Source organism: Pyrgilauda ruficollis, unplaced genomic scaffold (genome assembly GCF_017590135.1).
Source record: "Pyrgilauda ruficollis isolate IOZ18807 unplaced genomic scaffold, ASM1759013v1 scaffold139, whole genome shotgun sequence".
Classification (NCBI taxonomy): domain Eukaryota; kingdom Metazoa; phylum Chordata; class Aves; order Passeriformes; family Passeridae; genus Pyrgilauda; species Pyrgilauda ruficollis.
The window spans coordinates 449,143-468,128 of NW_024512432.1; the positions used below are offsets into that span (position 1 = coordinate 449,143).

The window sequence follows — 18,986 nt, forward strand, 5'->3', positions numbered from 1 at the left end:
GAGGCCAGAATTCTCTTTTGGGGGCTGGGGTAGCAGTCTTAAGTCAAGTCTTCTGCCATGGGGCCCCTGCTAGACTGCTGGTTGTATTTGAGCAACACATTGTTTCTGTTTTGCACACTCTTCACATTCCACCCCACTTCACAAGCTGGAGTCCTACCATGCTTTGAAAATAATGAACCTGCAGCACAAGGCTCCCTAGCTACTTGGTCTACTGCCCTGGGCTTTGAAAATGAAATTATCTCCATAGATTTTTTTAAACAAGTCCCCCTACTAAAGACAGTGTTGCACATTTGAGGTGTTTTTTCCAACATTCAGCTCTACTATGTGTACTTAGTAGCTCCAAACTTCCAGAACAAGCTTACCACAGCAGAGGAGCACCAGCAGGGAAGTAGGTGTCATCACTGGAACAGCACTGCTGCTCACAGAGTTAACTAGAGAAGAAATAAACAGCCAAGCAACAACAGTCTAGAAAAAAATGGTTTATTAAAAGGAAATCTGTGATCAAACAGGTGCTACTTCCTTAAAAACACTGCCTACAAGTAATACATTGACTTCCACTTTACTGCTCTTGAATACACCTATAACATTTCCTCACATTGACAAGAAAAACTAAGTTGCATCTTCCCTTTGAGCAGGAAACTATTTAAAACACAGCTTCTTTTAAAAGCAGTCTGAACTGGAGTGCAGTTCATCTATTTCACCTGTTAGCTTCCCCAGATGGGTCACAGCTGTTGCCTACAGTGATGTCTGTTTTGGGCACCTGCCTTCCCTTTCCCTGCTTGCCATCTGCAGGCACACTCCAGGTTAGGTGGGTCAGTCCTGGCTTTGTGGAAATCAAGGCATGGGACGTGGCAGCTCTCGGCAGGTTCTCACGACGGGCACTGTTTGACCAGGCGGAAGGCTTCCAGGAACTCGTTGAAGTCAATGTTCCCATCCTTGTTGAAGTCAATGCTGCGAAGCAAGTCGTTAATGCCATCATCTGTCAGTTCAATGTTCATGTGGGAGCTGAACAGCTTCCAGGTTTGCTGGAATTCCTCAAAGGAGATGAGACCTGTGGGAGGAGCATTTTACATGTCGCAGCTCCATCTCCTAATGTGGAGGACACCGGCTAAAACACAGCTTAAAGCAGCAAAGAGGCATAATATAAATGGACATTTCTGAAGCGTGGGAGGGAGCAGGAGGACCCAAGCCTAAATAAAAGCACTTCTAGACATACTGAAGGAAACTCCAAAGCACAAGGGATCACAGAAGGCAGTGATGAACACCTGCTTACCTGAGTGGTCTCTGTCTATGATCCTGAATATGGTCTCTAAGTTGGATCTGTTTCGATAAATGACTTCCAGCAAGCTTGACTGGATGTGCTGAAAGACACAATCAGTTTTTATCTTTCTAACACCTGTGCTCTCTCTGAGTTGTTATTGCAGATGTCTCCACAAGCAAGAATATTTTTTGCTCTCAAGAACTTGCCAGCAGTGCCTTATCAACCAGGTGTGTGATGACTGGACCCTCTGTGCAGCTGCAGAACAGACCATCAGCAGCTTGTCCCTTCCCAACAGTGCTCTTCTGGGCTAACAGCGAGCCAGGCTGCATTTTATAACCACTGCAGAGCTGCATTTGCTGGGCAAAATTAACAAACTGCCAATTGGAGAGCGTAGTACAATTTTCCTGCTCACAAGCCTGCATCCAAAACTACCTCTAAATTTTGATTTCACATCCACCATCTCTTTGCAAAAATGGACTGGGTGCCTCAGGACTATTTGAGCTCAGGCAAGACTTCCTATCAACTTCAGTGTGATTTCAGGTTATGGAGGAACCATTGATTTGTACGTGCTGGGGATCTGGTGAGCAGCTGCTCACATCATGCTTTGATGGAAGGGGCTGAGTGCTTACCTCTTGGCTCCTCTGCTCCATGGCCAGGTCATCCAGCCAGGATTTGTACTCCAGCATGCCGTCCTCAGTGCTGCGCACCAGCTGCGGCCTCAGCATTCGCCAGGGCAGTCCCAGCCGCAGCACTGACTCCACTGCTGTCGCCCAGTTGCTCAGAGTGATCTTTCCTGTGCACAAAAGGGAGACATCTCTGGGACACAGGCAGTGGAAAGCACATGAAGGCAAAGACAAGGCCTAAAACAGTGAGACATAGTCTAGGTGCTGCTGACAGCACAGCATTATTTCGCAGTGCAGGCACACGCACACTTCCCACCCAAGCCTCAGCAAGGTTTTCATCATTGCAACAAATCAAGGCTGAGAGGCTGCAAACATCTGAACAAATGCAAGGCACTAACTTTGGTATTTCATTAGAAGTTCACAGCCCACTGCCCATTTTAGCAGCTGCTGTAACAACCGAGCTGGATTCCTATGAACAGTTTTGCTGACAGGGAAGAAAGCAAGAACACAGTTCTCCCCATGAGCAGTTCTGCCAGCCAGCATATCCCTTTTCTCCCCCAGCCCACCAGTGGACAGTTCTCAGCAACACCTCTTGGTCACTGCACCAACACAGCACTCCTGTCTGTCCCAGAAGTAAGAACTCAGCTCCCTTAAGGCTCTGACAGACACAACTGCAATCTAAGGCATCCCTCTTTCCTCTTCCCATGATTTTAGACTCCAGGGATGAAGGGGCTCTAGAGACAACCTAGCCCTTCTCTAGTGACAAAACAGACATATTCCAGGTCATCTTTCCCAAGGCTTCATCAGTACTCCAGCTGCAAGGAGTTCTTCTAGGACCAGCCTCAGTTACTCCACTTTAGACTAATGACATCCTGCTTTTCCAGCACCCCCACTTGATGGTGTCACTGCAAGGCATCCACAGAGACTGAGTAACAGCAAATGATCTCTGGCAAGGTTTCATACAGCCTCCCCATGACAGCTGGTGACAGCTGTCAGTGAGCAGTCTCCCCAGCAGCCACAAACTCAACGTAGTCCCTTCAGCCCTATCCGACCAGGCAATGAACCCACACATCCCTCAGCTCTGAGTTACCTGTATTGTCCCCATCGTAGGACTTGAAGGCACTGATGAGGGCTGAGGTGTGAGCAAAGAGCTTTTCCCGCAAGGCTCGAAAGGCTGACTCCTCTACTCTGCTGATTCTGGAGGATGCAGAAGAGAGAGAAGCACTTGAATGACTTGCCATGAATCACAAGAAAAACTGCACCTTCCCTCCCAGTGCTCTACCTGGCTTGTCCATGGATTGCCCAGACCCTCACACAACTGCCCTGCACAGCTACAGCTGCATCTCAGAGCTTGTGACAAGGCACTGTATGCCCAGGGCACAGTACCCTGCAGTTGATGCCATGAGTCCCTGAATTAATTTGTAAAAATTAAAAAGAGAGAACCTCAAAGGTCAAAAGTTAAAACCTGACATGGAAAAGAGGAGCTGAAAAAATCAGCAAGCTTTACAAAAATCCCCTTAGAATTTTTTTTAACAATCCCTTCTCAACCCTTGAGCTTTCCTCAGTAACTTCAAGTACAAAGCTTAGTCCCTCCTGTCGAGCTATTCTTTAGAAAATCAAGCTGTGACAGTTCATCTCCAGAGTCAAACATTCTAAAAGCTCACAAAGTTTTCCCTTTGGGAATTTTGACTTGGCAAATAGAGAGCAACTAGAAAGTCTTGCCTTTGGGTCATAGTGAGCATGTGGGCTGTCTTGTTTGCTTGGTACTGAACAAAGTGGGGGATGAGGTCTGGTCCCAGCTTCACATAGGCTCCCCTGTTGCTGCCAATCTCATAGTAGTTTGAGGCTGAAAAGATGGTCAGCACCTACTCCCAAAAAAAAGGCATTTGCAGTCAGCACATACATCCTGTAATATTTATATATGTGTAAACAACACACCTGATCCCCTCTAGAGTCCACAGACTGTGAAAGCACCATGTTATATGGAGAAGAGGGAGAGACAGATGGCAGCTGGCCTGGAAGCCTTGCAGATGTGAGTTCCTTGTGGCACTGGTCACATGTGGATCTGGCCACATGCTGGGCTTCTGCAATTTTCCTGTGCTCTCCCAACAATTCCACTCTCCAGAGTCCGAGCGCCCTGACGAAGCCACTGACCTGACAGTGCATCTTCTGAAAACAGAACTTGGCTGCAGCAGCTCAGTAGCACCCTTTTGTAGCTCATCTGCAGGAACAGCTGCACTAAGTGGGGGCCATGGCACAAATAGGTTCAGATCTTTTCTCAAACACCACACACACAGACACCGTTTGCCTGCACAGCCATGTCCCCAGCAGAGCAGGTGGCTCCAGATTGCCCTGAACTAAGACTTCAGATGGAAACATACTTCAGTTAGCTCCCAATAAGCCTGTTCAAGGATTTTGCATGTGCTTACAGCCCCGCTGGAAGAAATGCAGAACTGAGAGAAGCCACCCCTGCAGAAACCCCACCCTGGCAGGATGGAAACCCAAGCACCCTTGACACCACCCCCAGCTGACCTTGCGGTTGTGACAGAACTCGTAGCCCTCGTGCTTGCACTCGTGAGAGCGGATCAGGAACTGCAAGCTGTACTTCTCAAGGAACTTCTCTGTCACATCAGGCCCAAAGTAGCAGCCACCACCTCGCACCTTATTTTCTCTGCAGCCCTCTTGAGGCGTGGGGTCACTCCAGAGGATGTCTAAAACCTGAAAAGATTGGGAAAGTTCACTAAGCAAATACAGCTCAGTCTCAGAATCCCTCCCTCCACTGTTGCTATAACCAGAGTGCAAGGGAACAGACATTTTTCCTGCATTCCAGCTGAAGACTGTCACAGACCTGGGCCACCTCAGAAGTGGCAGTATTATTGGCCATGAGCTACAGGCATATCCAAAGTGTCTGGGGAAAGAAGGATGTGCATAAGTCAGGCCTGATACAAGCTTTGCCTTTGCTAGCATTAAGATGTCCAAGAGCCTTGCCTGTTTTCCTCCATCCCTAAACACAAGTCCCAGGGCAAGAACAACAAGCAGATCCTGAGGCCATTAGCAGGCTTAGTATATAAACGCCTTTGTTCTCTAGCCAGGACCTTCCACAGCCTCCAGAAATACAAGTGCTAACTCAGTAACCACTGTGTGGATTAAGGCTTAATTCCTTTAACCCTGACTTCAACATATAGCACTACAGTGGTGAAAAGGTGTGCAGCACTGGAAGGTCACAGGTAACGTCAACTAAGTAGCAGTCCTTTCAGAGTGCACAGAAGAGACTCCCAGGCTGGAAAAACAAGAAAAGGAAGTCCCCAGCTGCTCCTCCCAGGAGGTAACAAAGGTACCCAACAAAACATCCCCTTGGCCTCACAGAGCAGCCCTTCCTGGCCACTACTACTGAAGGACCAGTTGCTGCAGGAGGCACCCACAGTGCACCCAGCTCAGGGCACTGCTAAGACTCCTCACCTGCTTCCACTCCTCCTGGCAAGTCCAGCACGGCTCATCCACATCCTTCAAGGAGACCATGCTGGAATAGGTGGGCTCCTCTGGCTCTGACTCGCTGATGTCCACCAGCCGGCGGCACGTGTCGATTTGCTCCTGCACCGTCTGCCGGAGCCACCTGGAGAACTCCAGCCTGTTGGCTGTGCTGGGAGCCTGGGCTGACTGGGGCTGCACAGATAACCTGGGAGCTGCCTCATTCCCTGCTGCATCAGTGCCTGAGTCGCTCTCCCCATTTATGGCCTGGATTTGTGGTTTTCTACTCGATTCCTTCCTTTTCTTCAGCCTTAACACAGAAATAAACTGAAAGGTATGAGAGAAATGGAGCTGATAACACAGCATGAAACCCAGACTTGCAGCTCTAACATCTTCCATTTGCAGACTTAAGTGATCCAAGCCTCCAAGCCCCACTCCCTTCTTGCCATCAACTGCTACTTGACTATGGGGAACTCAGACAAGATATCCTGGGTTTGCAGCTGGGCCCCACATCCATCACATCTCACTCTTCCTCATTTACTTCCTGCACAGATTTCATCTGCAATGGGGACTATGCAGCAGAGCAAAGGAAGCATTAATGATTAATGCAAGAGTTGTGATTTTATTTGGAGAAGGAAAGGGGTGTTTCCTAACTGGATGAGTGAGGCAGAGACAAGTTAAATGATTTATCAAACTCCTTCTGGAAATCTAGGGGGTAAAAACAGGCAAAGAAACTGTGGGACAATGTCTCATCTTCACTGTATTTCTACTTCAGCACCAGCACATATTCCAGAAACTTCACAGCTCCTGCATGAACACTAACAAACCATAGCCTATACCTAAACACAACCTTGTCTAGGAAGGCCATCTGTTATATTTGTCTTGTTAACAGCTAAGCTGGCATGTAGAAATTATCTTCTCACCACAAATCAGCAACACTGTTGTCTCTTGCAATTACTGGGAAATAAAACCTACTTTGTCCCTTCGAATTTTCTCAAGCATGTCCAGGTCAGTGGTGTCAGAGATGCCCCCATGAATAATGAGGACTTTCTGATCAATCAGGGTGGCCAGGGGCAGCCAGCAGAAGACATTCTGGAACATCCTCAAGATTTTCTTCCCATACACCTGAGAGAAAGAAAAAAGAGATAAAGCATCAAGTCTTCTAAAAGCATATCTCACATGGTAAAGGAGACACCAACATAGACCTACCTTGTATTTCTGCATGACTTCCTGGGTGAAACCATAGCTAAAGGAACAGGAGAAAGGAAGCTCAGTGGGATTTTGCACAGGGCCCTTGACATGGTGCTCAGCCCTGCACAGAAGCCGTACCGTAAGTTCACCATGTGGTCCTCATGGTTCCCGCGGTTGAGATGAACTTCCTTGGGATAGATCAGGAGGAAGGTAAAGAGGATAACAAGGATCTCAAGGGACTGCTTGCCTCTGTCTACAAAGTCTCCATTGAACACATAGGACTTGGAAGGAGAAGGAAGGCCATTCTGTAAAAGCAAGGAACAGATGCAGGCAGATATCACCAGAGAGGCCTCTCCAAGGTGTCCATAACGCCCCACCAGCTGCAGCCTCTCACTCCTGTCCCAGGTCACAACAAACCCTTGCTCATCTTTATCACTGTGGGCCCCAGCAGTGAAACTAGCAGTCACAAAGAGCTGTCATTGGTATCAGCACTAGAAAAACACCCATTGGCACTAATAAAATGGACATGGATATTACATTTTTTAGTCAGCAAAGGGAATAAGTTGGTGATTTGTGAAAGCATTTAAAACCAATCAAATTTACATGGAGAATTGCACATGAATGGCCCAATTTTGCAAACACTTCTCAACATGACCCATGGGATACCCATTGCAAGGCCTGGACAGTCTCCCTCTCCAAATTCGGTGCCTACCTTGTAAAAGATGAGGAACAGGTCATCCAGCTGGCCGTGTAAGTCTCCTGACAGGCACAAAGAGACAAGTCACAATATGTTTACCTTGAACTTGAAAAAAACAGCAATATGTAACTTGCTACAAACTAGGTCCTTTATAAATTAATCACCACAGAAACACTTTGGGAAGTGCATGCCTAGAGGAAAAGGACACGATGCAAGGCTTGAGCTGAAGTCTGAAAAGCACAGTAAAAAAAACCTACACCATCTGCTGAAGACTGATTTAGAAGCTTTGTCCATTTATCTCTTGTGAATGGCACAACCTGGCACAAAATTGTCATTATATGGGAGAAAACTTAGCATTCAAAATTACAATCTGATTCTCATTTAACATAATGCTGGAGAGAGAGGTTTGTTTTTCAGAGGCTGACTGCATGCAAAAGTCTGGGCTATGTATTTTTCAGAAATATCTCAACATTTTGACATTACAGCAGAAAAAAAGCAAAAAGCTTTGTCTCAAATTTACTTATAGGATGCAAAGATGTGTTGACATTCTGGATCGGCATGCACGCGCTGGTGCTCACCCAGAAAAGCTCCAGGATTTTGTTGTTTAAATAATCCCAGACCACAGAACAGGTCAGATCACTACCGAGTTTTGTGATCAGGCCTCAGCTGGATGTGGTTTCTGTGGTTTAGGAAAGCAACTCCAAGTTTGGGGTGAAAGAAAAAAGACCACCTGGGAATTTCAGACAGCCCAGCTGCCTCTCAAGGCACCACACACTTTGCCTATAGAGAGCATTGTGTTCCATGTTCAGTACAGAGGGGGGCATCGTGCTCTCGCTATCATTTTCTCTCTGCCCCACCCTCCCACAGGAGGCTGCAAGGGACCCACCACACACGGTGACCTCCTCGCTGTAGCAGGTGGAGACGTGGCTGATGTTTGGCAACTGCTTTAGGTGCTTCCTGGTCTCATGCAGGAGGTTTAAGACATAGCGAGCATGGAGCTGCTACTAGGAAAAAGTAAAGGGATTAAAGCAGGAAATCAAAGGTGTCTGAGCAGCACCACTGTGGCTGGAAAGACTCCATCAGGAAAGCCTGGATGGTAGAAATTCTCCCTGAGATAGCAGTCTGTGCTGACCTATGGGCTTACAAACAAGATGAGGGAAATATTGGGAAACAGCAGAATGGCAGACACTTGCACAAGGCAGCCCAGCCTCAGCACTGAGAGGGCTGGCAAGGCAATCCTAAAGCCCCAGCACCTTGTGGACAAGGCTATACCCACTAGGCTACACCACCTCCAGGAGCAGCAGAAATTCCAGCCCAATATCACAGGTAAAAAAGTTACTCCTCTAGATCTTTCTTAGCTTTTCCACATTGAACCAGTTTCTGTGAGTTTGCATGTCCTGCAGTGATAAATATGCTCACAGCCAGGGTGGAGGCATTTAATACAGTGGGGACATGAGACACCTTTGGGTTAGAAGTTCTCTTTGGAGAAGGGATGTTTTGGCCTATTTTCCAGTTCAGCACATCAGCTGAGGGATGGCAGCAGAACACTGGAGTTGTATGGAGGCTTGTCTTGTTAGTTCTGGAGCGGTACTCAGCTTCCTCGTCAAAAATCTCACAATTTATATTTTAAACCAGAGTTCAAGTTGCATAGCACAAAACATGGTAATTGGCTGTTTCCCTCTGGGCCACCCTATACGTATTTACAAATTGAGAAATTTAAACAAAATTGATGAAAAGTCTCAACATAAGCTGCTGCTCATTTTTCCCTCTAAAAATGAAATTCGGGTTAATATTGGTACACGCCTACGTAAAGTGTTCAGTTTTGTCAGGAGTATATTTTCAGGAAGAAGAACATTTCTATGGCATTACAAAATACCTTATAGTTTCCAACCCCATTTTGTTTAGCAGCCAGCTTGTTATACTCCAGTCAACTGAGTTTGGTAAGAAAGTTAAGACCAAGTTATCTATCCTACACCCCTGTTCAGAGAAGGGGAGAGCATGGTACCTTTTTGGGATCCTTACTTGTTTCTGTTGGAAAGCTTCCAGCAAGGCTGTGGCATGGTCAGGGAGGAGTGGGAAAGAGAGATGGGGTCCAGTGTAGGAGTCTGGCACCTCTATGGATTCATAGTCACAGTATTTTTCCAGCTCTGCCTCTTTGTAACTTTCCCCACTTATGAACATGCAACTGATAAAATCCCCTGGAAGCAGATTAGTGAGGTTGATTTAAAAATATATATATAAAAGATAAACAGACAGAAAAGTAGTTAATTGGCTCCAGGTACCATCCTAGTAACTTGCTACAGAAGAGCTGTTTAGTTAGGCTGGCACTCAGGAGCTATTGCAGCCATGGATGCTGGGTACTGCTTGGCACTGCTACAAAACTTGCAGTGGGGGAAAGGCTGCAGAGACAAATGTCCATGTGCAGTGTGCACCGTTCTGTGATTCTGTGAAAACATACTGAACCTTTATGCCTCCTTCCAGCTCCTAAGAGCAGGAATTACCCCACATCCTTTACACAGCTCATAGTCTCCAGACAATTCACTCTCTAATCCTGATGCTGTCACTCCAGAGACTTGGCCACATGTGCCATCCTGAAGATTGCCCAGCACTGGGCAATGACTTATATAGGGTGCAGCTTTCAGAGCTGCTGGTGCCACATCTACAAAGAGCACACAAACTTACTCTCTTTGCTGCTGCTTGGTGTGAACTGGTCCATGAGATAGCTGAAGAAGTTGTGAAGCTGCAGGAAGAGGGAGAGCCCATCATTCACCCCAGAATGAAATTCAACAGAGTAGCAACCTATCGTAATCATCTTTGTGGAAGTTTTACCTCTGCCCTCCTCGTGCTGTCTGGTATGTACAGCAACTCTTGTACCAATTTAAGTTTTGACTTTCTTGAAATGAAGTCAAAACAGTGGCTTTACCTTCAGCCACATGCAGAAGTACGCTATGAGCCCTTCCCCTCCCCAAGAGCAAAGCAGCCATGTAAGAGAATTTTAATCTAAGTTAAAACATAACAAACCAAATAGACTTGCCTGTTGTGTTCAGACTCCAGAAAAACTCTGTTAAATGGCTCTTAGGTCTTGCTTTTGGGGTTCTTTACTTTGTTTTATGCAACACATGCAGGCAGGGAATGAATAGATTAAAAAGGGGCAGGAAACCTAGTCCCTGGCCCACTGAAGGTTACCAGCCAGCAGCCAGAAAGGCAGAGTGTGGCACAGAAACCACCTTCCTATGTGTTTTCCTACCTGCTCTTTTCCTCTTTACCTTGATCTGATCCTGCTCACAGGAATACTCAATGGATTGAAAGATTCTCCAGGTGCAGCGGCGGCGCATTTCCAGCCGAGCCACGTGGCGCCGATACCACTGCTGGATCAAGACAGCTGCCTTGAAAGCTGGGGGACAAGAACACACAGCTGCTGAGTGGCACTGCCTGCAGCTGAGGTGCCTGAAACAGCTCCTTCCCCACCCCTGAAATAGAAGAGAACCTTTCCTTTTCAGGAAAAAGTTGCCAGGAATTTTATTCTTGTGCCTAAGGGCAAAAAAAAAACCCTCTTCTTTTTGCCTTCTTTTTTGCAAGAGGTTGAGCTGACCCTGCCTGCCCAGAGACCTCTGAAGCACTTCCAACCATTGCTGCTGGTTCCTTCAGCACCAGCATTAACAACAAATTACTAGGGCCTGAAAGCCCTAACATGTTCTTCAGTATTATTAGACAATAATCCCCCATTTCTACCTACCTTGATCATTTTTATGTCCCTCTTACCATCTCTAGGTGCTGGGGCTTCAGGAAATGAGAAATTTAACTGAGGCCATACAAAGAGTTGGGGGAAGGCAGGATACCAAGTTTCCTTCTAGAACCTTAAAAATATGGGGGCTTTCTACCTCTCTTTATGCCAAACAAATACCTTAGCTTTTGCAGTTGTGGAAAAACTTTAGAAAGACTCTACAGTAGCATAAATATCAACATAACCATGACCTTACAATAAAATGAAGACAAAACTACACCCACAGTGAAAAAGGAGAGGCAGAACTTTGGCCATTAATGGCACACAATAAACAAGATGCCACAATTTCCAGGCACCTGTTTGAGGTTCAAGCCACAGCCAGTGCTGACACCAGATGCTTCCCACCAAATTATGGCTATCTGCCCTTTGATCTTTTAAACACAGCCTCTGTATTCTCCCAATTCCAGTATGTTCCCTTCAAAATTTATTTCAGATGGGGTGACTGCAAATTCCAAGCAAAGTATGTTGGTGCAGTTTCACATTTCCTTTTTCAAGTTCTGCCACAAAATTTTGCCTCTAGAATCTCTCATCCTCCTTAGCTGATCCCACTTGGACCAGCTCTGCTACTTGGCATCTCTCTTTGGATTACATTGCACCCCTTCCTGTTCCTTTCTGTACCCCCACCCATGAGCCCTACACTTAAAACATCTTCAAACACTGCTTCTCTGTCATCTTTAGCTGAGGGGGGAAAGGGATGACTGCTGTATCCACAAGCTGGCTTCAAAGTCCAAGGGAAACAACAGAGGTAAGGAACTAGGCCTGCTGCAGAAAGTGTATTCCCCTGCCACACTCAGCAAAGCAGGGAGAGCAATGGGAGGTGTGTGGGAAAATCTTCATTTAAAAGAGGGAAATCCCTCACCCATACTGGCAAGAGATAAAGAGATCATATTAATTCAATCAGCTTGCATTAATTACACAACAAATGGCCCTCCAGGTACTTCAGCAGGAAACAGCAACCTTTCCCTAAAGAAGGTATGTCAATGGATTATATATTGAAAATAATAATCTCTTTAAATCATGATTCTCTTTCAGCACTGGGAATTGAAGAGCACAAAAAAGAAAGGTCTACAGCTGCTGTTCAGCAGAGGTGTGAGACAGCCTGAAGTTGTGGGCAAGAAGGTAAGATTTGGCAAGTCTTAACTCAGGAATCACTTCTGTATTCTTTGCCTTCTCTCTTGGTGACAAGATGCTTACTGATCTGCTGGGCTTTGAAAAAAATTCCTTGTGATAACTCTGCACACACCAATGAAAACCAAAACCTTTGAAACAGTAAAAACTTAAACCAATGAAAGACATGCTATCAAGTGCACAGCTAACATAAATACCACCATCAACAGCATTTAAGCCACAGATAGGCAAGGCACTGGTTTTTACTCTGCTTTTATGGACATTGACTCTGCAACTGCAAAAGCCAGGTAATCTAATTTAGCAGTTTACCTGGGTGAGTTATATCTGGCAGTGTTTGTATCAGCTTGGGGAAAAAAATAAATCAGAGAAGAGGAAGATTTAGCCACGTTTTATGATGATCCAAACCATGTATCATATTAGCTGCTGAAAGCATAGCAAAGTGGCAGCACTCAAACCAGACTACACTCCAAGGCAGGGCCAGTTGAACAGCTCTGCTCCTCCATTGTCCTTTAAAAGCAGCCTTCAGACCCTGGACAGGGGGGACAGGGATGACATCTGGCATGCTGCATTTGGGCAGAAAGTCCTGAGCAGCTGCCCTGATGCAGATGGCCAAATCTGAAGGGTTTTGAGAGCCAAAGGCTAGAAATTCAGAGAAGCTTTACTGCCATGGGAAACTGTTGCTGAGCTATCAGATAAAATACAAGTCTCAAATAAGTAACTAGTGTTGTGTTACACTTGCTCATCTTAAAATAACCCTGAATTTCTTGGGAAAGTCCATGGACCTCTGGTGCTATGGGTGACAGCTAAGTCTAACTTAAATAGAAAGAGTTTTTCAATAGTGGACAGTGGCAAAAAAAAAGTGTGAATCACAACCTTATCCCCATTTTCAATCCTTATTTTCTTCTCCAAACACTTGCAAACCGTTTGCCCCATTCTGCTGTTCTGCCAGTGCTCATGGCTGCATGATTCAAACAACAAAGAAAAGACTGTTTATTTGCTTTTTAACTCTTCCTTATATCTAAGGTCTTCCTCATCAACTCCCTTTGTTCCACAGCAGACACAGGCAGGTACCCACAGGATTGATACCATTACAGAGAGCTTCAAAAAATAAATCACCACAGCTTTGAGAGCCATAGACAAGTCTGGGTTATTAGCAGAGATTAAGAGCACTGTGCTGATGTAATTAGACAAAATGCTTACTTTTTGCTTGACAGCTTTTCGTAGCCATACCATCTCACCTTCTTTGTAACTAGATTTATTTTGGCTGCACTAGTAAGAGCCTTAGAAAATAATCCAGGGGAAGCAGCAGGGTGACATCTGTCTCACTGTCAGCAGACAACACCTGCATTACCCAGCAGGAATTTCATCCAGCAGTGTGGGTGCTAACTGTTGCTTCATCTCTGGTTAGCCTTGAGTGGATTTTCACCCACTCCTCATCTAAACAGCTGTTATTTCCTCAAGCCTGTTGTCTTCTGCCTGACACCTGAGAATCCTTGTCACAGGATACTGAAAGACAGAACCTCACTACAATGCTATAAAGAAAACCCAGAGGAGAAAGACATTCAATGCAACCTCCCAACAGCACATACAGGAGAAAACACGATAAGATGACTTTTCTAAGAATCACTCACCATTTTCAGACTTCTGCAGGGAGTACTTGTACTGGACATTTACAGAACTACCAGATCCCATGTTCTCCAACCAATGCTCCAACGTTGCAGAATGGCCCAATGTCACCAAAACCACAAAAGAGATGCAGGGAAGACCATTTGGTCAGAATCAAAACAGCTGCAACATGTTCCACACTGCCAAGAACCTACAATCAAACATATTAACACTTAACATCAATTATCAGATGGCCTCTCTTATGCCCAAGTACATTGTCCACTACCAAGTTTCTGCAGCTACTCCCAGACATTTGGATGAGTATTTCTGTCTCACTGCTTCACATTTCAAGAGAGCTTTATAAACAGGAATCAGTTCAGCACCTTTAGCTACTAGCATAAAAATAGGTACTGTGATTCTTTGGCAAACATACAAAAAGCTTTTCAATACTGATCAAGAACTATTAAAAAGTCATTAAAAAGCAGTATGTGCAGACAAACATTCTGTAGTGCAGACAAATATTCACCTAGTACCCTGTAAAGGATAACTCATTATGAGGGATGAACACAAACCTGCTGTTTAATCTAACCACAGCTAGCAGGAAGGCAAGTCTAAACTAACAATTAGCTATCAGAAGAAAATAACCAGCTTTGTTAAACACTGCTTGCCTTCATTCTCATGCATCTACTTGAGTGTGGGAGTGTATTATGCCATCAATTGCTAGTATAAGAGGACAGACATCCAGACTTTAGTAAGCTTTCTGCTGTGGAAGCTGTGGTCAGGGTAAACAGATCTTAATGCAAGATTAGGTCAAACTCTGAAGTCTCTCACTTTGCGGGTAACCAGAATGCAATTCATAGACATTTTTCCTCTGGAAAATAAACAGTCACATAGTACTGCCAAAGCAGCCTGGCTGCATCATTGAAGAATTCAACAGATTTTTATTTTCCCCTGAAGTTCAGGGAGGACAAAGATGAGAAATGGAGGGAAAGAAATAAAGGCTTGTAAAAATGTTAAGACTGGTGTTGGCAGGAGAACACAGCTCAAAGTATTTTGAAGCACCAGGCAGAGTCTCTACAGAGGCACCACTGTGCAGGAGAAGGAAAAGTCCTCCTCCTTTGCTCACTTCCTGCAATCCTTTTGCCTCCTTCTATCTCTTATCACCTAACCCACGCCTTTCCTCTCAAAATAGCTCAGATCCAACGCTCATTGAAGGAGCGCGTCCGGTGTTGTGTAAGGTGGGTGATCCATGTTGGCTCAGGAAGGTGAGCCCTGCTCAGCCACCCTGCAGCACGGGGAGGTTCTAAAGCACAGCAAAGGCTGCAACTCTCTCCCCCATGCCCAGGATGCCCAACTGTACAATGGCATCCTCACACTGCCACGAGCAAAATACCTACGCTCCTGTTTTATTCCAACAGTGTCATTTCATATCAATGTCACAAATTGCCTGAAATCACTGCCAAGTGACACCCAGTTTTACCTAGTGCCTTACCACCTTTGTGCTCAAACAATGCAGGTAATCTGACAGATTTCCAGATTATTAACTACTCCAAGGGACAATTGCACACAAAACTCACCAGTTATAGCTCTTGTTTGTAACCTTCTGTACCAGAGAAATCAGAGTTCAGGAAGAAGTTCAGAACTTTTGAGCATAGGCCCATCTGGCCTATACAAACAAAAATTTCACTTAATAACACAGATCTGAGGATTTCAACCAGTTTTAGCTTTCCAGAGAAGCAATGATAAAAATTATCAATTCTGCATTGGCCCCTTTCCCAGGAACTAGAACACTTCTAGGTTACTTTCAAAACAATGGAGAACAAACCTGAAGCAAACACTCAAGTGTGGTGTTCAGTACTTTGCCTGCTGAGGATGTGTTCAGGTGTACGACCTGCCTGCTTTGATAAAATGGGACCTTGGATTTGAGGTCACCTTTGGCAACAATTTTTCTCTTATTTCCTTCTCTCCCTGCAAAACAAACAGACATTTATTATTTGGGCAGCCCTACTTTAAACACATTTTCACCATCCATAGTGAGGGATAGCCTAGTGTTAGTGTGCCCTAATTATCATATCATAAAAAGGCTTATCAACAGGTCCCTTCCAAGCAGTTGCTGGAGCCGTGAACTTCTTCATTTGTTGCCCTCAGATTTTTGTCAGGGTCACAACCTGAGCAAAGGAGCGTACAGGAGTAAATCAGGCTCCAATGGAATCAAACCTGTTCCAAGGCTGGAAGGACTGAGGAAGAAACAGAACCAGTCCAACTGCTCACTACCTTGGATCCTTCCTCATCCACCCAACTGTGGCATGCACCCTTTCCCTTGCTAAATTCCTGCACCTAAGAAATGGAAGAGGAGCAGAGACCTCAAAGACTGGATGAACTGAGCAGCAGCACCACTTCAGGTACAGATTGTATTAACTTCCAGGTGAGAAACATGTTCCATCCAGGAGACAGCCAGCTACCAAGCACTCTTCCCTCATCTTGCTCTTGGCTGCCACTCCTCTCCTGCAGAAGTACTTCCTTCTCTCTGGTGCAATCAGGAGGTCTCTGCAACAGGTTTTCCTCAACACCTCCATCGCACAGGGCTGTCCCTGGTACGCTCCATGGCACAGAGCACCTGCCAGTGAGCACCCACACTCTAAAACCAGGTGACAAAAGCCACTGCACACACTTAAACCACCACTAAAAAGGCACATGGACACAGACAACCAGTGGAACATCAAGTTCAAGGCCTCAGGAGAAGGCCACACGCACATAGAGAAGATACACCATTCCCTGACCACAAGAGGTAATGTTTCATAGGCAGGAGAGAGACATAGCAACCAGAATCCACATACTTCCCAAGCCACTGGGTAACACAGTCCTTGCAACTCTTCAAACACAGAGGACTTGCTCAATAACACCATCTGGTACCCCATGAAATTCAGGCAAGGAAACCTTGCACAAATCCACTTGAGTCAATCACCCCAAAACACCAGCAACAAAAGCCTAGGTACATTTCCTGGCTTAGCCTAACTATTTGAACTTCTCCAAAACCAAAGCAATGGACAGCATTCTGAACCAAACCAAACACACCGGGAACTTGTGCACCTCATAGACCTTTGCACAATGTGGTGCTCAACCCACAGGACCTGCCAGAAATAACTGAGCTAATGTGAAGCCTGCTCCTAAGAAAGGTGACATTTCATGTATCATGAACAGGATGCCCACTAACCTGACAGTTTTACAGACATGCCAGCAATGAAGGGAAAAGGTGAGCAGAAAATGGAAGGCAACAGGAGGACATAACAGACTAGAAAGTTTACTAGGGAAAAACCTAAAAAGAGATGTTGGGGAGAAACAAATTCTAAGTTCTGCTAAAAGAAAAACAAGAGTTTAAGAGCTACAGATTATTTAAAAATCAATCAAATACTTCTCCCAAGGAAAAAAATGCTAGCTGGTACTAGGGAAAGAGATGATCCTACCTTGCCTCAGTAAATACCTACGGGTATATATCCCATGTACCCATCAGACCTAGCACCACCAGTAGCTGCAAGCAAGATGGTGAAGCATGGTTTATTTCAAATGCACAACCACACAGTTACTGCATTGCCAAAAAAAGGAATTTACAGATACCAAACTCCCAAAAGCAGTTTTATGCACCTCAGCATCCAAAAAGGATATTTTACCTTAAGCTATTTCTGAACACAACACCCTGTTCCAATGAATGAAAAAAAAAAGATGCAACTTACCTTGCCAAGTCCTAATTTATGGATTTGTTGAGATAAACACAACTGAAGCTCTCCACTTGATAAATTTTGGTTCTATTCAGTACCCAAATGATTGATGCTTTCTGATACTATTTTTTTAGTTACAGATGCAAAATCTCCTCCTCAGAATCCAAATAGTAAAGTAAGGTGTTCCCTTGGGCAGGCAGCATGAGAGGCCATGTCTCTGTGCACGTGCAACCCAGAGCTGCTGCAGACACTTTTATTTACTGCCCAGTTATGAGGAGACTTAAGAATCCTCTACCACATGACACTTAATAAAGGCTAGAGATCTCAACTGGATTAGGATTACTCAAGGGATTATGAATGAGAAATACAGCTTGTTGCCCTCTCTCATCCTAGGAGTCAGCTCTTACACACTTGCAAGCTGCCCTCTGCTAAATGCAAGCTTCTGGAGGAAAAATAATTCAAGGTTTCACCCCTTATTTGTGTTGGGCTGAAAAACTATTTGGTGCTTTGTAGCTAGGGGATCTCTAGTGCAGAAAGGAAGGGATGTGGAAAAAGCAAGGATAATTATTCAAAATTCCAGGGCTTGAGAAAGCAGGAAAATCACTACTCTTCCCAGTCTTTAAAAAGTATACACACAAAGACCAGGCAACATAAATACTTACAGGATGTTTTGGTCCAGTCTTTCTCGGTCAAAACTCGCACAAAGCATCCAAACCAACCAAAAAAACCCCAAGCACTGCTACATTTTAATGTTTCCACCATGAAGATCATTTTGTTTAAAGTATTAACAATTGCATTTCTGCATTTTCAATCAAATTTCAGTTCTTACCACAAGTACCTTAGCTACTTGCAGGTTAAATTATGTGAGTTGTAAGATATATTACTCAGCAGTTGATCAGTATCTATAGTTTTAGCTCATCATTGAACTAAAACCAGGAAGTTCTATATCCTTTGGGTTAGCAGAAAAACATTCAAGGTGGCAGAAAGGCTTTATTCTGTTGGCAGTCAGCCTCTTAGAGTGTTGGCTACCACAGAAAACGCAAGGCTTTCAAGAAAGTAATGTATGAGGGGAAAAAAAAATAATCTACATTCCTCACTTGTTTAAACCTCATAACCCCAAATAGCTGCCAAGCCACAACCACAACAGCAGAATCAAATTGCTTCTTGAATCTTCCTAGGTACTAACAATTTAGATATTCCAGATTGTTTGTACACATGTAAACAAACATTGGGCCAAATTTATATACCAGAGCATCTGGGCACACCCCTGCCAGAGGATCATCAGCCTAATGCTGCAGAGGTCAGGATGACTACACAAAGCCACACCTGCAAGGATCCTGTAGCTGTGGGCAGCTGCTATTTAAAGAAAACCTGGTGGGATCACAAATCAGTGCCTACTCTGTGAACTAAAGCAATGGCATTTTCTGGAATCTCAAAGATAGTGAGCATTTTAAAATCTTGCTCCAAGGACTCCTCAGCTTTATCATCTGGCTGCTGTACATGGCTGTCTAAA

General features: G+C 44.9%; 1 protein-coding gene across 1 annotated transcript; it reads right to left on the reverse strand.

The window, feature by feature from the left end:
- Positions 1-495: 495 nt before the first annotated feature.
- On the reverse strand, positions 496-13,844 carry PPEF2 (protein phosphatase with EF-hand domain 2). The gene is made up of 16 exons (XM_041459606.1): positions 13,784-13,844; positions 10,507-10,634; positions 9,923-9,980; positions 9,263-9,438; positions 8,127-8,241; positions 7,256-7,302; positions 6,682-6,848; positions 6,562-6,598; positions 6,328-6,477; positions 5,344-5,679; positions 4,417-4,602; positions 3,607-3,749; positions 2,975-3,081; positions 1,891-2,054; positions 1,274-1,361; positions 496-1,051 (listed from the first exon to the last, which is right to left on the reverse strand). The coding sequence occupies exons 1-16, from the start codon at positions 13,842-13,844 to the stop codon at positions 870-872; spliced, it is 2,145 nt and encodes a 714-aa protein (XP_041315540.1). The 3' UTR covers positions 496-869.
- Between the last annotated feature and the right edge of the window lie 5,142 nt (positions 13,845-18,986).

Coding starts and splice junctions, on each gene's coding strand:
- PPEF2 (XM_041459606.1), bottom strand. CDS start 13,844: ATGGGATCTGGTAGTTCTGTAAATGTCCAGTACAAGTACTCCCTGCAG. Junction 6,599..6,681: donor GACCACATGGTGAACTTACG/GTACGGCTTCTG, acceptor CTGTTCCTTTAG/CTATGGTTTCACCCAGGAAG. Junction 1,052..1,273: donor CATAGACAGAGACCACTCAG/GTAAGCAGGTGT, acceptor CTCCTCCCACAG/GTCTCATCTCCTTTGAGGAA.